Source organism: Haliotis asinina, chromosome 12, assembly GCF_037392515.1.
Source record: "Haliotis asinina isolate JCU_RB_2024 chromosome 12, JCU_Hal_asi_v2, whole genome shotgun sequence".
NCBI classification, from domain to species: domain Eukaryota; kingdom Metazoa; phylum Mollusca; class Gastropoda; order Lepetellida; family Haliotidae; genus Haliotis; species Haliotis asinina.
This window is the reverse complement of record NC_090291.1, coordinates 20,376,759-20,404,244: the sequence shown is the minus strand read 5'-3', so window position 1 is coordinate 20,404,244 and position 27,486 is coordinate 20,376,759. Positions and strand designations below refer to the sequence as shown.

At 41.8% G+C, this 27,486-nt stretch overlaps 1 protein-coding gene across 1 annotated transcript in view; it reads left to right on the top strand.

Moving 5' to 3' along the window:
* The window catches only part of LOC137258133 (junctophilin-1-like), a 105,492-nt gene that overhangs the window by 39,534 nt on the left and 38,472 nt on the right, over nucleotides 1–27,486 (top strand). Inside the window, exon 3 of the mRNA XM_067795698.1 lies at nucleotides 13,440–14,241. Coding sequence (XP_067651799.1) covers nucleotides 13,440–14,241 — 802 coding nt within the window. The remainder of the gene's footprint in view (nucleotides 1–13,439; nucleotides 14,242–27,486) is intronic.

Sequence of the window (27,486 nt, the reverse complement as noted above, 5' to 3'; positions counted from 1 at the left end):
GGTGCTTCCGTCAGCGGTTGTCAATTAGAACGATCAGGCTCACTGTACATGGACATTCGCACTTTGGCAGCATACAGTCTCTCTTGGTGACGATTTCACATTTGGTATCCAAACATGCCTTGTGCTGTCGTATATAGTGTACCAGTACGTGGGTGTTGCATCTCATCTTGGTAGGGTCAGAGTCACATATAGACCAGTAACACATGCCGTGTATATAAACACGACCATTTTGCTTGGATAGAGCTATATTTTATCTGTTTATTATTTTGCGAGTATCGGGCTAGGTAACCCAACGTGTGATAGAATGATTTGACATCTGATCAGGTATTGTGACCATCCACGATACTTTGTGTGTGAAACATTTCAACTTCTCCGAAGTTTGATAAAAAAGAATAAAAACAAACGGAATCCTGACGAAATAGGAGTTCGTGAGTGAGTTGGAATTCTTCATTACATGTACATATGTTGGGAAGTTTGGTAGGCGAAAGCAACTACTGACAGCTTAGAACGTTATACAACTTTACGTAATTTACGTGCTACCATGATGACATTCTTCAGAGGGCGGTGGGGGTAGCCTTGGGGTTAAGGTGTTCGTCCGTCAAGCCAAAGACTCGGGTTCTATTACCCACACTGGCGCAGTGTGTACTGGGATATTGCTAAAAGCGGCTTAAACCCAACATACTCACTCTTCAGACTGCTGCTGGTGAATGTTAGTTAAGTCATCAGATTGTTCATGATGGCTTTGGCAACATCAGTATGGCAGACAAGGACAGTTTAAAAGTTTTGAAAGAATCGCTGTTTCGTAGCTGTACATCTGTGTTAATCGAGACGGTAAACAGAAGCCAACAGTTAGTCAGATGCAATGGCTGCACTTTATCGTCTGCAAATGGGTTCGAGTTAATCGACCTTCACCTTGAAGGAATATGTGCAGGTACCGCTAGCGCAAAGAAACGGCCTGAAATACTTGGGAAAGAAATTCCATTCATTGCCCCAAACCCGGTACAGCATGCAATGACGTCAGCAGGTGCGTTAGGGTCAGTGTTCACGTCTGCTTTATTTATTTCCGCGGGAAAAGATTTAATGCCTTTACCTGCCTTGCCATATATATGTAGTCTATATAGTTGCCACGGATTTAGCCGCATGCAGTGGTTCCCCAATTACCAAGATGGCTAACTGGCAAACAACTTATAATGTCTAGGACGATCTCCTGATTTCCCATGAAAGGATAATGGTTTAATGATCGAGGAAAAGCTAATCACAGGTACAAACAGTTAAACGTTGATTTGCGAGAACTTCTTTCTATACTAGGTTTACATGACAAGTCTGCAAAGAATAGTGCCTTTTTATCATATACATCCTCGGAATTTGTAGAACCCATATGGTTTAAGCATTCAACGAACGTGAGTCAGTTTTGTTTCCCGTCAACCCGAAACGTCAACAAAGCCATAATTTCGTAGATAATGCAGGCAACCTTTGATTGTTTTGATAATTGGATATGTCCTGTAATTGGAGTTGTTAAATAGACTTATGTGAATGTCATGACGTCAGCAAGCCTACAACCACGTCTTGGACGTGCGTACTGCCAATAGCAAACGATATTTGCCATTACCTAGTCCACAACAGTTCGGTAGCGAGTATGTGTATCGTCTTTCATACAACAATCGCCGCCTCAGCGTGTTCCATTTTGGGTTCGTTCTATTTCTGCCGATGTGCGTTTTGGGGAAATCACGTTAATATTACCTTCCCACAAGGTACTAAAGATTATGTGTCGCTCTCGTTTCGGTGTCATATAAATGGTAGTCTTCTCTGGCGGGAACATGACGCTTTGTCGTCTGCGCTGACGTCATAAGCTGCCAGAGTACTATAGCCAGATTGGTCCCTGGCGAAATGATGACAGTATTAAAACACCAAATTCTCCCAGAGGTTGTGTTTCTCTACGTACATAACTATTTGGGGAAGTATTTTGGTTGGAAAATAGCTTCGCTGACTATTCACCCGAGGGATAACACTAATATTGCTAGGTATATCAGGGTGAAGCCGTAATCACGTGTAGTAACAATGTTAACTAATATAAAACAGACATTATTTCCGATATTAAGGAATGTTTCAAATGAAATGCGTTCACGTCGACTTGTAAACAGCTGACCAATACATAGATCATCTCTGCTGTATATCAGGTTGTGGAAGAAGTTCGACTGCGTTAATGGACACCCAAGTTTTCATTTCCTTCACGATTATTACTGATGATGTGACCATTCAGATATGTATGGTTGATATGCAGCGCAGCTGGATACCTCAGGACACCTGGGAACGCGAGCTGGATAACACTGTACAGGTGTATACGTGAGATGGACACCTTCCAGCTGCAGTGTTTGCGAGACGGACACGTCATCCATGTGTGCACTGACTCTTCCATTGGTTTGTCCCAAACTTCAGATCTTCAGATAATACTGTGTCGCTAGTTTGCTTGCTGCTGCAGCAGGTTCTGGCTCTACATGATTATTTTAATAACCTAACACGATCAATGTATCTCGTTGTACGAATCGAGTGAACTTTGTGTACTGGTAGCTCACATGACTAAAGGTAAAGGAATTCAATAATAAATCTAGCGACATCTTGACGAATTATTTGCAGGAAACCATAACGTTCGTACAACGTTATCGTTCAAAAGAAATGAGCCGTACGTTTGTCTCTATCAGGTCGGAGAGTCCGCCCATATACAGTTGGCATGATCTGATAAAACAGACGTTCTTAACTCAATGGCACTTGTGCTATATCAAAAATATCAAAGTCACAGACAATCAGCTGAAGTTATTTAACACATCCCTCGACAGAATTGTGCGCCCATGGACTCAGACAGACTTAAGTTGAAGATTTCACTGCACCTGTAACGTCATTAAAATACCATAATGGTTTGTTTACACACATACTGCGCAACCCCCAAACACATTATGCATCCTGTATCCTTCAAAACGACGGTATCCCGCATTCCCAAATAATCTGTATCCCGCATTCCAAAATAATCTGTATCCTACATCCCCAAATAATCTGTATCCAGCATCCCAAAATAATCTGCATCATGAAACCACCATATAAACTGATTCTCCTCATACCCAAACAGGCTGCATCGTGCATCAGTAAATACACTGCATCCTCCAAAATAAGCTTCCGCAACCACCAAATTACCTGCATCCCACATCCCCTCAAATCCTCTGCGCCTTGCATCCCCTGAATATACAGCTTATGACAATGTTGCCACGATAACATGCTGATCTGCAATCGAAGGCAAGGCGCTTCGTGTATCTCAGCTCCTGAAGTTCCGGCTTTCAGTGGCCTCAACATCTCTCCCCGTGATCTTGCTTATATACGCTTCTTCGGCCAAACCTGTTTCTAACTATTTCCTTGATCCGTTGCTATGGTAACTCAGGAAACTCCAGCTGTAGCTTATGCGGCACGTGCAAGCTTGATGAGCGAAAAAGTAGAAAATTAGGAATTCCCGTTGCTCGTGTTGTCGACACCGATATCGCCTGCGCCGAGGGATACCTCGGGACTTTGCTGGCTCATTACTTCAGCTTTAAGTCAACCACACGTTTCAGGTCGTATGGTATTCATTGCTGAGGATCCGATGATCGGTTAATTCTTTTCTTCTCTTTCTTACGTAACTTTTATTAATATCTGTCTCAATTATGTACTCAACAGAACTAAGTATCCAAATTACCGGTAATTAAGCAGGTAAACGAGAAAGGTGATATAATATACGGTGGTAGGGGAGCGGTGGACAAAATAGAGGAATGGGAATTGGTGTGTCATCTGCAGTACGTTCTGGATGAGTGCAATCTTTCGCCAGTGGAGAACCCCATTACTATGGCCGAAGCCTGTTTAGTCAGTTTGCCGTGAAAAAGTACGGATGAATTTCACTCGAAACAAAAATGTAAATCAAATAGAAAAAAAATAAGATTGCGAATCCTCATAATTTTACCCCGCCGATTGAACATTTAAAAGTCACAACTGTATTCAACTCATGATGAAAGTTGTTTAACAAATGATCATAGTTTCAAACCGTTATTTTTGGTTTGTACTTCAAGGGGGTAAGTGCAGTAGTTGGAACAGTGAAACAGCTGCACGTGCGGTACGTGATGAGCGTTAATTTAGACCAAGCCTACTTAAGCTTGTCCTCGGTGTTTCATTTAAACCACAACCACCATCATCATCACACTTATCATCATCAGCAGCAGCCGCAGCAGCAACAACAACAGCAGCAGCAGCATCACCTCTATTGGAGACCTATTATGAATTTTTTTGCACTTTATTTGTCCCCAAATCGGAGGACACCATCTCAATCATGTCTGTATCAAATGCCACTTATTAAGAGACTTTATGTCGTTGGATTGCAGACGACATTGTTAGGATATCAGACCTGTCACACTAACACACAGTCATCGTCGATGTTACTGTTACAGCCGAGAGACTGTTTCAAGAAGTGAAGCGATCGGGAAGATTGAACCGGATGTCGTAGATCTCTGATCCAGATCGCTCGGTGAAGGTCAAGGTTAACTAGTGCTCCGGTCGCCTATAACTATGACAGACTGATAACACAGACTGACAATATAAAATATTTTTTGCTGAATACACGTCAGTCATCATCTACATGTCACTCCGATCACACATCAATTGCAAATACGTGTCAAGCCTAATATACAAACCTAATGCACACGCCAAACCTAATACAACGTGCTGTTCTTAATACACAAGTCAAACATGTCAGTCCAAATTACCAAATCACCATAACGTCCGCACAAGCAGTGTTTGGAATACTTTAATTGGTTAGTTAGTCTTGGCCTGCTGCCGACTGCAGGCTTTAAAATCTACCGGCCCTGAATGAAATCTGCAGGTCCATTTTGTTAATGTCAAATCAATAAATACTAAAATAGACTACACTGTATACAGTTTCACACTGTTCGTACAAAATCAATCAGCGAAGCGTATGGCGCATGGGGAAGTTTTTATTTCTTAAAGACTAGTGTTGACATTCCTATGCGCAAAGCGCTTATATACCAGGAAGTCAAACTGTAAGTTCTCGTCACTTGAAGGATCATGTATGATTCCCGAACGTTATTAACGTAAAATATTTCGCTGGGAAAAAAAGACTGATAACTTACTGAAAGCCACAAGGACCCGACACAACATCAATTGGCGCTGGGCCTTCGGGGCGGCGATTATTTCGAACGGCACAATTCAAAGCGCATATATGTAAACCCGAGTTAGAATTGATCTTCAGTAACCCACACTTGTTGTGAAAGGCGACGACAGGCAGTTCGATGACTTGGTTGACAAATGTCATCGTATCCCAGGCGCGTTCATGCTGTTAATCACACGATTGCTTGGCCCGCACTCAAGTATTCACAGACCGCCGCCATGCAGTTGGAATATTGCCGGATGAGGCGTTAAACAACAAACAAGCATATATGGCATAACGTGTTCAGCGTTATGGAACAGGCTGTATGTTCCGTGCGATAGGTGACGTTGAGATAAAATAAGCATATTTCATAATGATAAATTGTTTAAATTTACGTTCATAGAAAAAAATACAGTTTTACGTTTCCACATTGTTAATACTGACACATGACCTGAACACTGAGAAATATGACACCCTTTCCATGTTTTCAACGTAATATATGTGAGGTCACACTGCAAGCATGTTAATTAAATATGTGTGAATTCTGTACTCAAATACTCCATTGAACCAAATGACACAGAAATTCCAGACTTTACTGATTCTGAACAGCAGCAAGTATTTTTACGAAAAATCGTTAGCAAAGATATGAGTCAGTATTGTTTAATGCCGTTTTAAATCAGTATCACGTCAGCTTTGCTTCACCAGATTTGTAATCGAACCCGTGCCTTCGTCGTAATGAACGACCGTTTACCCGCGTCTATCAAACCGACACTGATATAAATACCCCTGAAGATCCGGGTTAGAAGTGATCTTCATCAGCCCATGCTTGTCGTAAGAGGCGATGGGGTGGCCTAGTGGTTACAGAGTTCGCTCGTCACGCTGTAGACATGGGTTCGATTCCCCACATATGTGCAATGTGTGAAACCCATTCCAGGTGTCCCCCTGCTATGATATCGCTGGAATATTGCTAAAAGTGGCGAATAACCAAACTCACTCACTCACTAAGTTCCTCATAAGAGGCGACAAACGGGATCGTAGAATCAGGCTCTCTGACTGCGTGTCCCAATGGCGTAGATCGATGCTCATGCTGTTAATCACTGGATTATCTGGTCTAGACTCCATTATTTAAAAACCGCCTCCATGTAGCTGGAATATTGCTGAGTGAGACGTAAAACTAAGCTCTCTGACGGTATTAAATGAGATTATTATAGCTGACATGACATCTCAGACTATGTGCCACTCCTTCTTTCATTCGATCGCGGTAGTTAATTTCTTTAACTCGATATAACAAGTGTCTGGTTAATACCCCTTCTCATTAAGGGTAATAATCTGTGCACGTTTCCATTCCAAAATAGGAATTCTATATAAAGAACCAGGTGGCCCATACGTTGACCTACCCACGTCTGATGAACCGTTGATATTGGACACTGAGTGACCAGTCCATAGCGACTGCCGTGTGCAGTGAGCATCAGTGGTCAAGCCCAGGCCAAGATGGAATCTACTTTATCCCATGGCTTGGTTCGGAACTTGTTGCCAGTCTTCTAGCATCAATGGCATTAGTGAAGTGGGGACTTGCACACGTGGATCCTGGTTTTATTTCCCTCTCCAGCGAGAAGGATAAACCCCACTGAAGTATTAAATTATCCCTCTGCTGACCACTACATGCACGGGAGATTGGACCGACAGGGGACGTGCCTTGGGTTAGAAACTATCTTTCAAGAAATGGGCACGCGATGCCCTCCCATGTTGAGATGTTTGGTCAGTTTGGGTCAATAGTCATTTATGAGCTGGCAGCTGGACTGCCTTCATTCACTTGCCGAGCAGGTTGAGATAGTCGACAGAAGACGACTCAGGGAGATCGAACTCTGACCAGCTGTTGGTCCCAGCAAATTTGATCCGAGTACCAGGAGTTTACAGTCCACTTTGTCTGTAAACAATTTTATTATGTAGTTCTGTCCAGCAAATGACGATTACCCTAATTACAGCGACAGTATCACAATTGCGATCAGTCAGTAATCGCACTGTCAACAAGCAGAAACTTAGGGTGTTTTTTCATCTTGTTCCCCCTCTAAGAAGCCAGTAAACACGTATTTCATCCTTTATTGCATCTAAGCAGGGGCCGCGGTTCACCTTAAGTAGCCAGTAAACACGCATTTCATGGTTTATTGCATCTCGGGTAAGGTTTCCCCTTCAGTAGCCAGTAAACACGTATTTCATGCTTTATTGCATCTCGGGTAAGGTTTCCCCTTAAGTAGCCAGTAAACACGTATTTCATGCTTTATTGCATCAAGACAGGGGACATGGTTCCCCCTCTAAGAAGCCAGTAAACACGTATTTCATGCTTTATTGCATCAAGACAGGGGACATGGTTCCCCCTCTAAGAAGCCAGTAAACACGTATTTCATGCTTTACTGCATCTCGGGTAAGGTTTCCCCTTGAGTAGCCAGTAAACACGTATTTCATGCTTTATTGCATCAAGACAGGGGACATGGTTCCCCCTCTAAGAAGCCAGTAAACACGTATTTCATGCTTTATTGCATCAAGACAGGGGACATGGTTCCCCCTCTAAGAAGCCAGTAAACACGTATTTCATGCTTTATTGCATCAAGACAGGGGACATGGTTCCCCCTCTAAGAAGCCAGTAAACACGTATTTCATGCTTTATTGCATCTCGGGTAAGGTTTCCCCTTCAGTAGCCAGTAAACACGTATTTCATGCTTTATTGCGTCAAGACAGGGGACATGGTTCCCCCTCTAAGAAGCCAGTAAATACGTATTTCATGCTTTATTGCATCAAGACAGGGGACATGGTTCCCCCTCTAAGAAGCCAGTAAACACGTGTTTCATGCTTTATTGTGTCTAGGCAGGGGACATGGTTCCCACTTTAGTAGCCATTAGACATACATATTATTCTTTATTGCATGTCGGCATGACACTATAGAATATCATTCGGATTGACCAATAAGATTCGCGCATAAAGTCACGATACAATTAATTTCCTGGGAAGAAATTATGGGTCATTGTTCAGTATGTTAATATCAAATTACCAAAAACAAACCCCACAGAATCAGTGGTAGTAGTGTTTATTACCTAGATTTCTTGCAATCACTTTCAAATTTCACGCTGACTATATTGACAGTTCACGAAAGCGATTTCTCTCAGCTGATCTCACACTAACAATTACCCAAATGAGAACCTTTACTAGATGATATAATAAGGTTTTTGTCATACCTGACAATATTCAGGTATGAATATACTTTTTAACCCAGTATCCTAAAAATAATTTGTGTGCCATATGTTGTGTGGCGCAAAAGGCTTTGCATTTAGATGAGCATATGGTCTTCATGCAAAATTACACATTAATCAACGTCAATGCATATCACATGTCATATTGACAGGACCTGTCTTCTGCGAGGTCCGCGCGTTGTAATCAATGCCCGTCTGTATCGCCGCCATTGTTCAGATTACCACTGTCAGCGTTTACGGTTTGTCATATCTACCTGTCGTTGTTTGCTGCCCGTCAGATCGATACGATATTTCTATAGTAGGGAACAATACCTAGGCTAGTCCTACCTTTAGTTCAACCGCAATCGATGGCTTTGGTTACAGGATATAGTGGCGACGAAGGCAAGCCTAGTGTGTCTACAATCACTCTAGTCGACCCTTTCATAATAAGCGAGGCGTGTGATATTACCAATCTACGTTTCCTCTGTGGAATCGGCCAATAGAAAGATTCCTGGTGAGGATACCCTTTCATCGAGGATGTTAGAGGTGCTATTAACACATCGGGGAACAAATTACTTATACAAACAATATCCAATTTACCAATAAAGGACTGTTTGTAAATGGGTTTTGCGTTGATGCACTAAAGGCTAGATTATATAGGCACTAACGAGGAAGCTACGGGGAACAAGCTGATGAAGCAGTAGTGCTTCAAAGTAACAGGTAACTGGCATTTGAAACCTGACGTAAAGATGAGAGTTCGAGGATTCATCTTGTTTGTTTGCTATTGTTTAGTGCTTGGGATGAACGTGCGCGCGTGTGTGGGTTAGGGTAGGGAAAGGGTGGGGAAAGGGAGGGGGGGTAGTTTGATAGGGTTTAGGGGTTGAGTTCAGTCTGATGAGTCAGATTATCGCAGATGTGGAAGTGGAAATAATCCCACACGTATCACCTGCCTTGAGTACCACTAACACACACATACACCATAGCTTCAAAATCGCTGTATCGAGAGTATCTTTTGAAATTTCATCGTCTCTAAACAGGCAAGTTATGTTAGGAATCTACCGTTTTTTATGAGAACTCCTAGAGCAAGGGGTAATGTTAACGAGAGAACACACATCCCGGTGAGCGTATGGATCTGGTGAATGAGGCTGTTACTATATCGACTGCTGACACATTGGGGCTCAGCAATTGGTCAAAAGACAAGACTGCTGGACAGTCAATTCAGTTAACGTCGAGAATATACCAACGGCCTACGGAAAGGAACGTTTATGTGTGACCTATTTTGAGGCTGCTTTTTGATGTTGTTACCGGCATTGCCTCCTAAAATACAGACCCATCCATGACCCTTTTAGTTCCTTTCGTGTAGAAGATGATTGTACAAGCCAGATGTTACAGACTGTTTTCAAACTCTCTGGCCATCTTTAGCTGAGTGTCCCCAAGTACTGACACTATGCTGTTTTAACCATATTGACCCAATTTTCTGCTCGTTTTGCACTTGCAAGCAGACGACTTCCGCTCCACGAACATTGACCTCTGCACGACCTTGACAATGGCACCAGGAGCAGACGACACATCTTCTTATGGTCATACATTAGCTTTAGCAAAATTAAAGTTTATTATCATCCGTTCGGACAGTTTGAGACTGATAAAGCCAATTTCAAATCAATATCATCAACCCGACACGAGAAATCATCTCGTCTCACATCCATGGCGGTTTGCACCGAGCGTGCTATTATACATCATTTTCTCTTATTGATCGTGAGTGAAAACAGTCTCATGTAAACAATCCTCCGCTCTCAAGCCTCAAGCTAAACCCGGCGGCTTCTCTCTCCCAAAACACAATGTAGTTAAATTCCAGGTCCTTTCACTACGCCAAATGACCTACCCTGAGTAAATTCGATTCCACTATCATACTATTGAGTAATTTCAATATCGGATGCTCTCGGTGCTCTTTGGATGGTAGACTCAGTCTGAAATCAAGTTTGGAACTCGAGGTGTTGTCAACAGGTCTTCAGGGACAGGTGACCTTCAATCTGTTATCTTCAAGGTCACATTAGCCGCATGTCGCTACTCTGGCAGCTCATCAGATGTTCGTGTCGAGAGAAGGAAAACATTCAAGGTTATCCACTTTAGTGGAGGACTTCAGACACGTTTGACAAGTGCAGAATAAACATTCGGTAAAACGTGTGTATTGCAGTAATAACAAGACAGACTGCCGACTCCAGGACCTTGATTATTGCTCTCTAAGTGTGTTCGTTTAACGTCGATAGTCACATATGACGAGAGAAAAATTAAAACACACACTGCGAATCGTGAATCCTCAAACAACAGTATATCATTCATGACAGTGTAGACGCGTCCTATGAAATTATGAACTGACTTCTATTTACTGGACAAGATTTGTGTCAAAGTAGCTGGAGTCATGCCGTTGCCTAGTTGCCTGTGTTATGTATTTACAGATTGTAACTAAGATAGTATCAGACACACAGCGCTCACGTGGACATGTAAACATGCTCTCTTCTGGAACATTCCTTGACAATATGAACTGTTAGGTTTAGGGGGGATCACATATGCCGGGACGGGGTTCAGTTTCAGTGGCGTCGTGCGCTGCTGCCACCACAGCCATGCGCCCCACTGTTAATACTGACTGATACGATCTTTCATTTGTCTTGTACTCTTCCCACCTGGGTGAAGTGTGTATTGTTCTGGGACCTGTGTAAACGGCGTTTTCCTATTCGGTTTCAGTTGTATCCAACATTGCAGATTGAATCAGCTCTTGTACACTCGGCTGACAACCAAACGTAGATATACGTATGCTATGACGTCGACTGTCGTTGTTTATAGTTTATGTTAATGTAAAGCGGACCAGAAGACATCTTGGTGTATATATGTTGTTTAATGTATTTCTGGGCATTACTCCAGTTATATGATGGCTTTCTGTTAATGTCGTAATTTACCAGACATCCAAGTGATTGACATCATGAGCTACGATGCCATTCATCAAGCCATCTTGCTGGGGCCTATTTTAACCTAGTACCCCAATTGCCTGTTCTGTTTTCAGCTGCCACGATATGTAATATAGATAGAGACACAAAGAAGAGAGTCAAAGAAACGACCTGTAGCCGTTATTCAATCGACAAACACCTAAAACATCCCCTGTAATGAGTTCGAAGAAGTGATATCTGCCGTCCACAGCTCTGTTTTCGATTGTAACCTAGTACGGCCAAAACCGTGCTAAAGAGCAGTTCCTACCAACTGACAGAGTTTCTGTTGAAAGTGCTTCTTGGTTCCAAATCAGTTATTGTTAAAAGTCATGGATTGTTTTTGTGTTCATACTCGTAAAGTTCTGCTGCCAACACAGCGATACAAGCCCAGTTACGAACGGGACTTGGACTTTGCTAGCGTCCTAAACGTAAATACATATACCGTAATCTATACACGTCCTCTTCATACATGCTATTAAATATATATTTCCCCAACCTTCACTTCATATGCTGAGCTAGGCCGTTTCCATGTCTGACCAAAACAGTATAAAACAGGGGCGCAGCCGTTGTTTATAGTACTCTTATCTTCCGGTACAGCTATGTGTTACAGACAATCATCGAACAACCATCAGCCATACATGTTAAAGAATAACGACTTCTTGCAATAAACCATCTTCCTTGACGGGTTATGAACGGAGGGAGGATATTCTTGGCTGACTTGTTTCTCGTGCATGTCCGTGATAAACCATTCCCGGGGACACCCCGGTGGATTTGCTGATGCCCGATAAGCTGCCTCTGCGTATTCTTACTATGTCAAAATTAACATTTTCCCGTCATCCTACAATGGTCTTCACTGCAAGCAGTTTATGCTTGTATCATTTCCAGGAATCTACGAGGTCGCACAGTTATGCAAGCTCCGACAACGCCTGTTCTCTGCTTCAAAGACGTTGTTGTTGGATGTTTGCCACGTGGCAAGATCTTTCCGTGAACACCGTGTCTAAGAATAATATTTGTTTCACGATTTAAAGCTAGATCTTTGAGATTAGCAGTTAAAATATCACACTTTGTCAGTTTAAAAATATACGGTTACTATCAATTCAGATGTAGCGTGATTTTCTACTATTGCAATGCAAGGGTACCGTTTTCATGATGTTGTTTATTAAAGACCGGCTTAAGGAATTTGCTTAAGTTGTTCTAGATTTTATGTCCGATAAAAAACAAAAACAAAAAAAAAAACAAAAAAAAACCCCAGCTAGATATGTAAGCTCTTTACTCATACTTGATGTAGCAACCAAATACACATGAAACATATCACAATACATACATTGTATTCAAGAAAATATATACAGTATTCAACATTCACGGTTTGGAAGATCAGATCATTCACGTTATAGACAGTGAACTTTGATCATCATCAATTGTTTCTTTATCGATTTTGTAGAACGTACATTTGACGTGTGCAAATGAATTTGCCATGAATTTACTGGGTCCTGTCTAGTGAAAATGTTGCTGTTTCCGTGAATATTGAATCCAAATGTCTGCTGTGTATATATGCATTAGCGCTGTTTATAAACAGAGGTGGTATGACCGTCGATTGTTATATTTATATATATGCTGATATAACTTCGACATAGTCGGATCTCGGTGCAATAACATCTACTCGACGATAGAAATAACTCCCCAGGCAATTTACACACTGAGAATTCAAGAGAAATTCATTTTGCGAAAAAAGAAAATCGAAGCAAGTTCGTAAAATAATCATAGTAATGCCACTTACTGTACGAGGTCGGTGGGGTAGCCTAGTGGTTAAAGCGTTCGCTAATCACACCGTAGACCCAGGTTCGATTCCTCGCAGGGGTACAATGTGTGAAACCCATTTCTGGTGTACCCCGCCGTGACATTGCTGGAATATTGCTAAAAGCGGCGTAAAACTAAAGGAAGGCGTGGTAACATGTATGTATATGTACTCTATTGGAGGATATGCACACGTGCTGGTGTATTTCTTGTGTACTATCTGTGTATGTGCTAGAGATTCATGTTTACCTGTCTTTGTTGAAGGCACCTACCAAGGCCAGTGGTTACGGGGAACACGTCACGGATACGGTGTACGTCAGAGTGTTCCCTATGGATTAGCCTCCCACTACCGCCCTAATGCACTCCGAGCCTCCCTCACCTCCCTCCGGAGCGAAAATGAGGATGAACAAGTGGTCAAGAACAGGGACCGGAAGTTGGACGAAAGTCGAGGCGGGTTTGTTCTCAAAGCCAAGAGCGATGAGACCCCACCTCAGCGCCGGAAGTCCATCTTCGACAAACAGGGGCGGTCGAGTTTACGGAAAACGCTTATGTCCGGGCTGAAGTTGAAGAAGCAGAAAAGCACGGGGGACATAAACGACTCGCCAAAACGTCAAACAGGTTCTGTTAGAAGTACAATCAGCAACATTAGTCACGTGAGCGCCGACTCTACCCAGTCGGGCATGACGAATACTTCCATGTACACAGACAGCAACTTGAGTTTTGTGAGCCAGGACGACATTACCGATGTGAACGTCACGGAGATGTACATGGGAGAGTGGAAAAACGACAAGCGATCTGGATTCGGGATTAGTGAACGATCAGACGGGTTGAAATACGAGGGTGAATGGTATAACAACAAAAAATATGGATACGGTGTTACAACGTTCAAGGATAATACCAAGGAGGAGGGAAAGTATAAAAACAATGTTTTGATATCTTCGGGAAAGAAAAATAAATTATTCTTGATACGGACCTCCAAATTACGAGAGCGTGTGGATAATGCAGTGTTATCCTCTCAGAGGGCGGCACAGATTGCCCTTCAGAAGGCGGACATTGCCATCACGAGGTAAGTCCACTTTATTCTTCTCACTCTTTTCACGTCTCTGTTAAGCTTTACGAACAATATGCCAGGGCACGAAGTATTGTAATAGGGTTATAGGGTTTGTCATTCCACATTCAAAGAGGAGCTTGGAAAAGACCGACGAACACTTCCGCAACAGGCAACATAAGGCAACCTGGAAGATGTGGTCATGTACCGTGTTAATGCTACAAGAAGGGTAATGGCCCCTGGGAGGACACAGTCCCATTTCAAAAAGCGATTGTATCGCTACGACAGTCAACAGTCTGTATCAAAGTTTGAGAGTTACGATCATCTTAGCGCTACGACAGTCGTAAGTCCTATCAAAGTTTGAGACTTACGATCACCTTAGCGCCACGATCACTCTGTGACTTGGGGCCCGGAGCCTCTTCCGACAAAGCGATCTTAGCTGTTAAGAGTTGTAGTCCGGCGTTAAGGTTTTTCAATTACGGCCATCTTAGTGCACAGATTGCTTTACGTAAGGGGCCGTATGTAGTTTATGGGTAGATTTAACTGTGAAACTGTTATCGTTGAAGATAAATTTGTAAATACATCTAAAGCCTTCACCTTAGCCCTTAATTCATGACGTAAAGAAAGCACAACTGGAGACAAGTCGTGTGTTCTTGGTAAAAAGCCTGATGATTTTTTGGAGTTACGGAAATATGAGAGTGGCATGCAGTGCAGTATGGCTGCCGAAGGCCGAACTTAGTCACGATCTGTTCACGGATGCTGGCCAATTAAATGATCAATTTGAAAAATGGTCAAGGGTGTGATTATGTGAGGTATATTAATGTATTCATATTGTCAATTCTTCCGTGAGAGAGCTCTATTATACCACTGCAGGTTTCCGTTGATATATGATATAGCCTATGATACAGTGGGACACTCAGTCGGCTAAAGAGCTGTTATGTGTTGGACTTGCCAGAAACCTAAGGTGACAGGTTTGAATCCCTGTTCGCCTTGGTTATGTTGCCTGGTGTGTCTGCACCAACACTTAAGATACAGGAACTGAAAATCCTTTCTTAAGCAACGTAACTCCCTGTTCGCTGCAGTGCCCTCTGTCTGTGGTTTCGTTGGCAGGGGAGAGTGTAGCAGACGACCTTTTGATAACTTTCAATCTCTCAGTATTTATTAACCACAAGTTTTTCAAGAATGAATTTGGTGTTACGATTTGGACTAACCACAAATCTTTCATAATTATGCAATTGTTAAAAGAGTACAATAAAGAAATGTCTATTCCTACTTTCATGTTTTAAGGCTCATATATCTGTAGCTGTGGCAGGACTAATAGTAATATGACAGAATCGAGTAGCCCTTAACGCTTTGAAGTAGAGTAGTTCAAGCCCATATTTGCACTTGGGCTACCATTCTTGCACATGCACCTATCAACTCGTTTTTCACAAGATGCGTGATTGTTGTAAGAGGCAACTAACGGGATCGGGTGGTCAAGCTCGTTGACTACGTCGACACATGTCATCATATCCCAGTTACGTAGATCGATGTTCATGATGTTGATCACTGGATTATCTTGTCCAGACTCGAATATTTACAGACCGACGCCGTATAGCTGGAGTATTGCTCATTGCGGCGTAAAACTAAACTCACTCACAAGTTACGGCATATCTTACTCAGATTACCAGCCTTGAAGCTGTATCACCGTATCCCAGTTCCAGAGATCGACATTCATGATATCAGTCACTGGTTTTCAGGTCGAGGCTCGATTATTTCCAGACCACCATCTTATACCTACAGTATTACTTGGTGAGGCACACAAACACATACTCACTCACAAAGACTAAATGTATTATTGTGGCGAGTTGAGAATTCATTTGTGATTGATAGCAATTACAGATATTGTGGAAGTTCCACGTGTTTGTTTTAATGATTCGTGTGAAATTGCAGAGAAATCTTTTTTTACGCCAGAAAATAAGCCGTTATTGGACCGGTCCGTTTCCTTTTAACATTCATTTGCCGTGACATCAGTTGAGATACATCCGTGACTTGAAATGGGCCTTAGGATGTCAGTGCGTGTAGGACCAGTGCTGAACGGTTACCTTGTAGGGGTAGGCCGAATAAACGGGGTTTAGTGTGGCTTTCAAGATGAGTATTGCTTGTATAGCGACGTCCGTGTACATGTGTCTATAGTTCTTGTGCTCAGCAGGAAGTAAACCCGGTTTTATAGCCCCTGAGAAAGCTATCCTAGTTAAACACTAGGATGAATACACAATCTCCAAGCCCACGAAAGGGATTAACGATTTGTATGTTTTTATGTTGTGATTGTGTGCGGTCCTGGACATAGAGTGCAGGTCACAAATCAGATAAAATGTAGCAACATTGGGCGCTGAAAATTTTGTCCACTACGGTCACCTTAACCGTCGTTAAGAAACAGGAAGTAAAATTGTATACTGTATGCGTGAGTGGATTCCGACGGCTTGAGTACTACCGGCGCGAGCCTGTGCATTAGCTTAGCGGGCACATCGAGCTTCACACATTCTACCCATGAGGAGAATTGAACCCGGATCTTCGGAGCTATGTCGCCCCACCGCCCATTAAACTGAAATTCAGTGTCAACGCGTTCATATATGGTTGGTGCGTCGACTGGGGATCGGCTCATGATTTTGATGAAGACAAATGAATACGTTGATGAAGACGAAGGCATAGTTTAGTTCGAACTACTTTACAAACAAGTACACATGAATGAGGTGAGCGGACACCCAAGCTCAACCCCAGGGTCTTTCCTCCTCGCGGACGTCCCTACACAGGCAGTCGGAATACCGGACTACACACTCAGTCTCAGTATAGATGTGAGCATATATATATATATATATATATATATATATATATATATATATATATATATATATACATACATACATACATACATACATACATACATACATACATACATACATACAGTTTTTAACAATGGACAAAGATTCAACAATGGACAGATAGCGAAACAGCAGAAATAGCAGTTCCTTCTAAAGATGATGTGATGACAGACGCAGCCTCTGGGGATTGCCAATAAAGGCCATAAATGTCATATAGAGTAATTAATGGAAGTAACGAAGAGGAACAGGGTAGCTGACAAAACAAAGTACTCTGCGGTAGTGATAAAGATTTAGATTGCAGATTGATTAATAATAGCTAAATATTATATGGCCTGGCTACATAGTTTTTGGTCTTTAGAAATATTTGGACGGTGGCTGCCCTGAATTAGACGCTATAACATTAGGCTCACTGGAGTCAGGTAGTCCGTAAAATGCGTGCGCTTTGTAGTATTTCATTCTTTCACTTGACTTTGATTCAACAGAGCCAAAGCCCTTTGGTTGGTTACTTGGATAGCACATCGGGTTTTGATGCTCCTGTGAAGCGGCATAATGGCTGATTCTCTTTGAGACTGTTCATCACCAAAATGTATAAAAATGACATATTTTCAATTTCATAAAAGAACATAAGCCACTGTTGGAATACTCAGAGGAGTAAGCTGGCATTAAACATCCATCTATATTTTATAAGCCACTTAACGGGAAATACACATACAAAAATTGTAGACTCGTCTGAGAAGTCATATGCAGTCTTAATATGACTGGACTCTTCCATCTAATTAGTTTTCAAAGGAGATCAGTTTAAAACGGATCAAGCCTTGTCAAATATAAATCCCAGCGCCAGAAAATGATCAGTCTTGTTCCACATCCGCCAAAAAAAGATTCTATTTGTCACGTGAAAGGCAAAACCGTAGTGAACATGATATGAATGGAACATCGAAAAATAGCGATGCCACCAGATGTTGGCAAAGGGTGAGCACTACCAGAAACAGGAGGCACCCTTGCCTTAGGCTATTGGTCTTCACTGGTGTACCTTCTACACTCTGGACGTCGTGCTGGTATGCCTTGTGCTCGAGCTGTAATTCATGTTCGACCTAGGGAATCGCTCCTGTTGCAGATATATCAATGGCTTCTTGCTTCATCCGCAGCAGCCTGGCTTCATGAGGTCGTATTTCAATACCATACGCACGAGATCTTCTGTAATCATCAAGCGAGATTCAGATCATATAATATCACTCCGCATATAAGACCACTTCAAAAAGTCCACCTTCTGTTAATACAGACAAGTTGATGGAACCGTGGGCGGGTGGGTTACTGGGGTTATTTTTGTCGTGACAAGAACTGGTTCACTTGGATATATATCTAGACTTGCACAGGCCTGTAAGGTAAATAATTAATAGTTAATAAAATAATAATTTCAGCAATAACCTGAAATAAAACAAACAAAGAAAAACCAACAATAAACAGCGAATTAACAGACTGGGATCCTTAGATATACGCTTATTTAGACAAGACTCTCTAAAGGATAGAATTATTACTATACGTGTATTGTCCTTGACCAAGGCTAGGTAACTGCATGTCGTATTGCCAGATCGTGAAATCTCCACATCATATTGATCACATTATTTTCAAGTTACTATACGTTTTGTTTTCAGATTATATTGTTCGTTAAGAATTGCGTGAATTTACTCTCGCCGTTATTGTTCAAATAATCTGTTCCAAAGATATTTTATGAAAAAATGTATTATTTGTGTGTTCGATATTTACCGTTACGTATTGTGCCCAGCATATGAAGTTACTGTTACGTAAGACAAGCACGCTATGTGCATGTGTAATAATATTGTTTTACTCCGTTCTAACGAATATTCCATCAATAAGACGGCGAAAGACTGTAGCCGCTCGCTAGGCTAACGTTCCCCTCTAACACGTTATGTGGGTAAATGAGTGAGTGAGTAGATAGAGTTTTTGTCCGCTTTAATCAATATTGACCCGGGTCGACGGTGTAGCACTTTAGTCCCTTTGCTAAATTACTTCCCCACAAGCCCCTTTTAGTCTCTTACAGAAACGCAAAGATATGAAGCATGGTTCTCTAGAATATATTTGAAGCCCTTCATGACTCTTAACAGGTACCGTGGTTATAAGAGTACGGTAGTAACTCCACCAATACTTACCCTCCGTCTTGTAGCCCGCACCGTCACTATCCATGACAGTTATGGATAAAGAGCCATATAAGTTGATTCATTAGAATATGAATGATGTGAGTAATTCGATATATTCTCGTACAACAGAGTATCACTGTGTTTTGAGCACTATGCTATTTCGGCTGACACAATAAGGCGTGTATATACAGCTCTCAACATGTCACGCCATTTGCAAACAACCGCAGGCATCAGTAAAGTTTTCTTGCGATCTGAACAGCTGGTACACTGGTAACATGGTGTGGTGTCAGGAAAAGTGACGTCAAAATATCTGTACAACAGTGAATGAGTATGGTTTTACGCCGCTTTTAGCGATATTCCAACAATAACAGCGGGTAGCACAGAAATAGGCCTCACAAATTGTAACCATGTGGGTAATCGAACCCGGGTCTTCGGCACGACGAGCCACCGCTTTAACTACTTGGCTACCCACCGTCCGACCTGCACTGGAAGACGGTGTACTTCGCTGATGATAAAGATATTGTTTTCAATGTCTGTTTATGATCCTATTTTATTAGGAACGTATGGATTAGTGTTGCAATATGTAACGGTGCCTGTATGGCAGATCAAATTCCAGGTATTTTATCAGTCCAACGCTGATATGCACAATATTCTGCAAATCAGCATGTGTCCTTCGTAAAATGAAATATTTGCATGTATGTATGTCAAGTGTGATGGGATAATGCAGATTATATGAAATATTTGCGAATATTCACACTACACATTAATATCACTTTCTTGAATGACAGTAACTGCCTCTTTCGTGTTAATGGCCTGACATATCACGTCCGTGGAGCCTTGGTGTTCTGTAGTCCTGTTATGTTCTGCGATGCTCCGTTATGTCCTGAGATTCTGTCCTCTGTTATATTCTGTGATTCTCTCTTCTGTTCTATGATGCTCTCGTGTTTTGAAATTCTCTTCTGTTCTGTGATGGTATGTTATGTTCTGTCATTCTCTCTTCTGTTCTGTGATGCTCTGTTATGTTCTGTCATTCTCTCTTCTGTTCTGTGATGCCCTAGTGTTCTGAGATTCTCTCTTCTGTTCTGTGATGCTCTGTTATGTTCTGTCATTCTCTCTTCTGTGATGCTCTCGTGTTCTGAGATTCTCTGTTCTGTTCTGTGATGGTCTGTTATGTTCTGTCACTCTCTCTTCTGTTCTGTGATGCTCTGTTATGTTCTGGCATTCTCTCGTGCCATGAGCATGCCATGGTAATGACTTGTCCAATGTCTTGTGAGTGTTGCCGACCGATAACTCTTCTTGATTTATTAATGATTTTGCATCTGGTGTAGATCGACTTATAACTTTAAAACAGTATTTGCATAAACATATTCAGTGGGTGTCCTGTGCGATAACCTTTCTATAATGTTTCAATATTAATTGGTATCACCTGTTTAAACTAACATAAAAGTGTGAGACTTTGTGATTTGAAATCTTCGAAAACAGTTACATTTCAGATGGAAAACGGTGGCAAAAATACGATAATTCATTTTATCTATCCTAACCATCAAAAAGAACAACTCCCATTCTAGATAGCTGTCCCGTTTGTCACACAAAAACATCAGATTGTAGCGTCGTTGGCATGCGCAGAGGTCAAGGTCATTGAGACAACAGAAAAACCTAACACGTGCTCTAAATGCACAGGAAGTTTTAACTGTACGATAACACTTGCGTGATTTTCTGCTTAAACGTTTTGTGTGTGCATTCTTGCTGCATTAAAAGAACCTTTTATGATGCAAATATCCGAAATACTCGAAGCACTGTAGAATCGGGGTGCCATACACAGCTGTCTTCATTTCCTCTTAAGTTGGGGGCGGTGGGGTAGCGTAGTGGTTAAGGCATTCGTTCGTCACACCGAAGACCCGGGTTCGATTCTCCACATTGGTACAATGTGTGAAGCTCATTTTCTGGTGTCCCCCGCCGTGATATTGCTGGAATATTGCTAAAAGCGGCGTAAAACTTAATTCACTCACTCACTCTTAAGTTAGAGTTATAAGGTTTCTGTGACAGTTGTGGTTCGTGTTTTAGTGTGAAACCAGTAGGACTGAAAATAGAAACGAGTGCATTGTTCTGCATCGTGTAGTCTGCATCATCATCTACAACAGCTGGTGATTTAACGTTATTGCAGCATTGTATATGTTCAGTCAACATAGAACAGCTCTCCACCGTGAGCGTTTGTGTAACGGGTATTGTTCATTCATGCACCTATTTTCCCACAAGTTTCATTTATTCATCAACCACGCATGACAGCTCACATTGTTACACTAAGAAGTAAAACCTGTTTTAAATAGCCCTTGCATTACACAAACAATATGCACTGTGGCCAAGTATAATTATATGTTATATTTTTTAAAAATACCCAAAAACGGAAGTGTTTGACGTTTTGAAGAGTACATGGTGCACATACACATGTTTGTTATTAAGCAGTACGTTTGGACTTAACTGGCGCTGTATAAATATTTTCATGGTGGTGGTGGTGGTGATGATGATGATGATGATGATATTTATCGCTTGGTTATGTATGCAAACTGACTTTAAGCATGATACTTAAATAAACAATACATTCCGCGAGTGGACGTAGAGATAGCTCACACAGTGTGACGAAACTATCATCACACTAGTCTGTCTCACAGTCCCTAAACCACATTATTTCCCCTACTGTCTAGCCCTCTCTGCAAAGCTCAAGTCTAGATTGCCGCGGGTTCAGGATCCCTGGTCTATCTGGGACTCCTTTTCAAATTGTTTGTTGCAATCAAAATTATATATATTCAGAGACTAGGCGTTTGTCTATCTTTTCACGTGAGAAATATGCAGGGATTATATTCTTCACTGCCGGCCTCCCCCTCATACAACAGACGTTCCTGTAGACAGGATGTGGCATTTAGGCACAGGAATCGGGTTTTTCAGGTGTTTGTGGGAAGACGGTGCCTACCTTTCTGCACCGACCCACTGTCTGCCTTACCAATCTCACACACGTTTGCAGCCATAGTCATGATCTCTACGGAATGTTGCTGCCAAATATGGTTGCCATGGTGCTGTATGCCGTTGTCATGACTACCGCAGGTTGATGTTTTACGTAAATTCTTCTTTCGGTTGGGTGATGGTGTCTCGATGGGTTGAATACAAAGGGCCTGTTAGCCGTACTCGATATTCTACGTGCTTCTCGGATGGCTGTGTAGTCGTATGCACCTGTTGCAAGCTCCCCAACATTCGTATCGGTGCACGGAGGGTATATGTGCCATTTGGTTCAATCTTCGGGTCAAGGTCGCTAGACAACTTTGGCAAAGTGGGTGTTAAATATCATCCATTGTAACAAATAACAACATCACGAAACCGAAATCTAAAATACAATTAAAATACACTAGCCGTTAAATACCGTTAAATATATCATATTGTATACATAGCTCACAACTCTAACACTAGCGTTCGGTATTCCCCACAAATCAATACAGGATGTGTGCATAAGTACACAAGTTTCACTTCAATGTTTGGCCGATGGAACACAGGTGCAACCAGACAGCTGTAGAAATCATTTCAGGTATTCATGAAGAGAGTGAGTGAATAATATTTTGCGTGAATGTGTGCAATATTCTAGCAATATCACGACAGCCGGTAAAACATCCGAACTAGTCCTTGTTCATTCTCTTCCCACAGTGGTTACTTGTCGAAGATATGACAAGTAACCTCTGTGGGAAGAGAATGGTCCTTGTTTAATAGCAAGAGAAACGTCTTTCTGAAATGGAGACGTAAATCACGACTATGCTGCAACTTGTCACAGTGTAAGTGATAGTTCGGTCAGGAGCCATGGTAACAGACTCTGCTCTTTATTCTGATGTTATTGGAGTGTATAAGTGGAGTGCATAATATCAACACGATTGTTGTGCCTGATGTCAGTACCCCGGTTAGACGCAATCTTCAGTAACTCCTGCTTGTCGTAAGAGGCGACTATCGAGATCACTGACTTGTTTGACATATATCAGTCTGTCCCAGTTGCGTAGATCGATGCTCATGTTGTTGACCATTGGACTCTCTGGCCCAGACTCAATTATTAAAGACCGTCGCCAATTAACTGGGGTACTGCTGATTGCGGCTTAAAACAACAACCAAATGATCCCTGTAGTATGGTTCCGACTTTGTTACAGGTAGAACTTGATTGCATTATGACTTTCAACAATAAGTTTGTTTCATAAAATTAACATTAAACAAACCGACAGAGTGTCCAAAGCTATTTCAAAATTTGCCTAAAATGGCAGAAATGTTCCAAGGTTTGTAGAGAAAATGATACAGACACTCCGACCTGACCCTGGTCCCAAGTAGATACATCAAGTCCTTAACCTTCTACCGGAAATATAGTCCGTTGAGAATATAAACTGTTATGTTTTGTACACCTGGTTTATACAAAGTCAAGAATTACTTGATATTGTTGTGTTAAATGAAGCCTTTTCTTGAAGCATTTAACATAAAATAGTATCTTCAATCATGAAAAGTGCATGGATCTTCACTGAGATTTGGCGGGATTAAGAAATATGGCGGCTTCCTCGGCGGTGCCGCGTCAGTCGGTTGCAAGTAAACTGTTATCCTTAATAAAACAGAGCCACCAACAAACGTGAAAACGCATATTTTCTTCTGGAAGGCAGCAGGTAGAGGCTTTGATTCAAAACCATGTATAACTCCTTTATGTCCAAGGTTCCAAACCGTTGACTGGACTCCTTGCCAAATACGAAATACAGTCTGTTTGTGATGAGAACCAGCTTTTAGGATCCTTTGAATAAAACCTCGAATTCTATTTTGTTTTTAAAAACAAAAGCATAACAGCGACCCCATCAAGCACAGGTTATTGACTCACATAATTTCTATAGTATGTTTAGAGGTCACATATTAATATATAGCCTTGTGCAAATAGTGGTCAACACATGCAAGTTGCTTGAATCTAGCTACTACTTCTGCAAGGACCTAACAGGGGCGGAGATTGGGGTTGCTGGGATTGTGGTGCTGTAGAGGCTGCTTTGGGCTCGTATTTAGCTATAGGGCACCTGGCCACCGGGTGGAAGTCCATGACTCATAGTACAGTGTGTGGGAGGAGCAAGAACATAGCGGTTGGGGTGGGGGAAGCGTAGAGGTCGGGGTAGCATTTTTCCATGCGGGAAAACGGGCTGGGGCTTGTCAAGAAGCAAAAGAAACACAGCAAACTTTGAAATACCTTGTTGGGTGGGGTTGGTAGTTGGGAGGGCTTGGCCTTGTAGAGGAAGTAAGCAGCATGCGCTGAGAACCTGACTAGGTTTCATTCATGAAAGTCCATATGGCCCGAGTAGCCTCTAGCAATGTTACACAGACGTGATGTGGCAATGATTCACACTCTCTCCTTTGTTGGCGCGTGGCACATCTCACTACCTGGGCGCTGTTAGGCAGCCAAACGTTTGAGGAGGTTCAGCAGCGAGGACAAGACCCTACCTCAGCCAAAGGTTGCTAAGCTACGAGGGGGTCTAGTTGCCATGACAAGATCCTACATTGGCTGGGAGCTTGTCAGCAGGGTCCAGCAAACATGCCAAGATTCTGCCTTTGCAGAGATACTGACTTCAGCAGGATCCAGCAACTATTGCAAGACTCTACCTTGACCGAGAACCTGACGCCAGAGGGTTGTTTGCGTGGATGGCAAGTTCATTTCCCCGAAATTTTGACAAGAGAACTCTTTCCCAGAAGTTGATCATTTTGTATTGACCAAATAAGTATTCAAGACACATTCAAGCCAAAGCTCACCTACAAGAGTTTATTAGTGAAGATGTATCTACATCCTAATACTGAATATCAGAATCAGTCAGGACACAAGGGCAGTATTTCAGCCAAATCGTGACGAACTGGATATCAGACTTCCGCTCCTCCACGCGGTTTACAGAACATGCTCAAGACTTAATTTCACCACCACTTGAGATATAGCTAACGCTCATCAATTTGGATAGGTTCCATTCTCGACAAGAAAGCGGAAACTTTAAAAGCATTGTCATTTTCATCTTTCGTTTATTATCAAATATCGTACACACAAACCGTGAAATAAAATACAATAAATATGAATGTTCCCATATTTTCAGGAGAACGAGTTGAATCTATAGACTGGAATTTATAATAATTTAGCAGACAATTTAATACACGGAAAATGATCATTTCTCAGCCTAAACGTCATTGTACTTATATTATTAAACTTCACGTTGCTCACGTACGATGTGTATGTTCCCTTGACGCCTTGCTGTTATGGTAGGTTTGAGTGTAAACTATGGCGGTATATACTATCGATTGGAACATAGATAAATATATATATATATATATCATACCGCCGGTAAACATGCTGTAATAGTTGTATTGATAAACACGAATAAGCTGATTGTGAAATACACTGGAACGATTCCAAAGCATGCTGGATCGTTCTGACCTTATTTTCTTGTATTTGTTGTAAATGCGAGCTGAACTGCTATACCATGCCATCGTTTAACATTATATGACCCACATTCCATTCTAAATTCGACTTTATAATGAATGTTGTATGTCAACTCATCTAAATATCACCTATCCGTGTCAAATACCATAGGTGGGGGATGACTGTAGAGCCTCAATTACCGCTTTAGTTCAAAACGGCTGTTCTACAAAACAGCTCAGCTACTCATGCATGTGTAAGGCATTTGGAAAAAGTATTAAAAAATAACAGTAGACAATCTTAGGGCATTATGGGTTGCCAGGTTTGATTTCCCCGTAAGCAGTGGAAACATATCTTTCTTTCATTACTGTTTGCAAACTGTAATGGTAGTAAAATGTTTGTTTAACTTGGCACAAGCTTTTGTTTTGTTTCACTTGGCCGAGAACGTGTCTTCACGTGTGCAATTCCTGCCATTAGCTGTTAAAAAGCGGTACGAGAGCTATAGGCCATTTTGTCCGTTATTTTTCTTCAGATTGTCGTGAGAACTCAATACAGCGTTATTTCGAGTTGATGTATACAACTAATAAATATGCAGATTCGGTAACTTTTAAAACACCGGAGTAGTCGTATTTATGCGGAATTTGGCGCGTTCTCAGTTATTTTTGTCAGTGTGAAAGATGAAAACGAAATTATTTGGAGGTAAACGGGAACACTTATGATGTTGAGTGAGCCACGTTTTCAGCGACAGTTCGTAATACTTCAGTTAATGTCTTTTCACTTCTCATTACGATAATTCAAACTTCAAGAGAAGCGCAATGGTATACCCACTGTCACCCAATTAGAGTGAACCATCTTGTATTACATACACTTAACTACGGTAGGGCGATGCTCCATGTCAAGCAAGAGATCTTGGGCTCAAACATAGGGATATCTTTCGCCATGACAGGGTGTCGACAGAATACAGAGGTTTACATTGTAGGAAGAAATGTTGTTGACATTTGAGATCATAGATTGGTTCATATGTGTGTGATACTTCTGAGGTTGGCGTCAGTTTTGTGACGTATCTCGTCGGAACAATCCTGAAAGCACTTCTACGTGTGTGTAGCCCATTTCCGGTGCCTCTTGCCGTGATGTTGCTGGAATATTGCTAAAACCGGCCCAAAACCAAACTTACTCCTTTATACTAGCCCTGACCACGGTCGCTGCTACCAGGAAACATTTGTTATGTGTTCCCGCAAGTTGGTCGTTTGCCTTTGTACTGCTATTGGACAGTTATGCACAATAACTTCAGGCATGGAGAGTAAGTTTTTGAGTGGGACTAGATCAGTAGCAGATAAATGTGATTTGTGTAGACTTATCAGTGGATATACCTCCTTATACCACATGCTAATATGTCAGTTTTAGTGTCAGGGGCCTGCTAGCTGATTCAATATACCATAACAATTCTCCTGTATGACCTGCAGGAGCCATGTTAAATGTGGTGTGTGGTTCCTGCATGGTGATGGCTTAAGGGATCCAGGATGGGCTGTGTTATGAAAGCCATGCCTTGTGTTGGATGATACAGCCATGTTTTAATCATGATCAGATTGTATGGCATGTTTCTGTTCAGCTTCACTACACATTTTGCAAGTTTACATGCAGTTTGGCCACGGCAATTACACCATTCTGACATAAATGTATGTGTGACATAAGCCAGACAATAACACAACTTTATATATTAATACATTCTGGTTTAGCCATGAAATCAAGTCTTTGACAGATCCTTTTTGTACTTGTGCATGTGTAGGAAGAAAAGTTTCTGGAA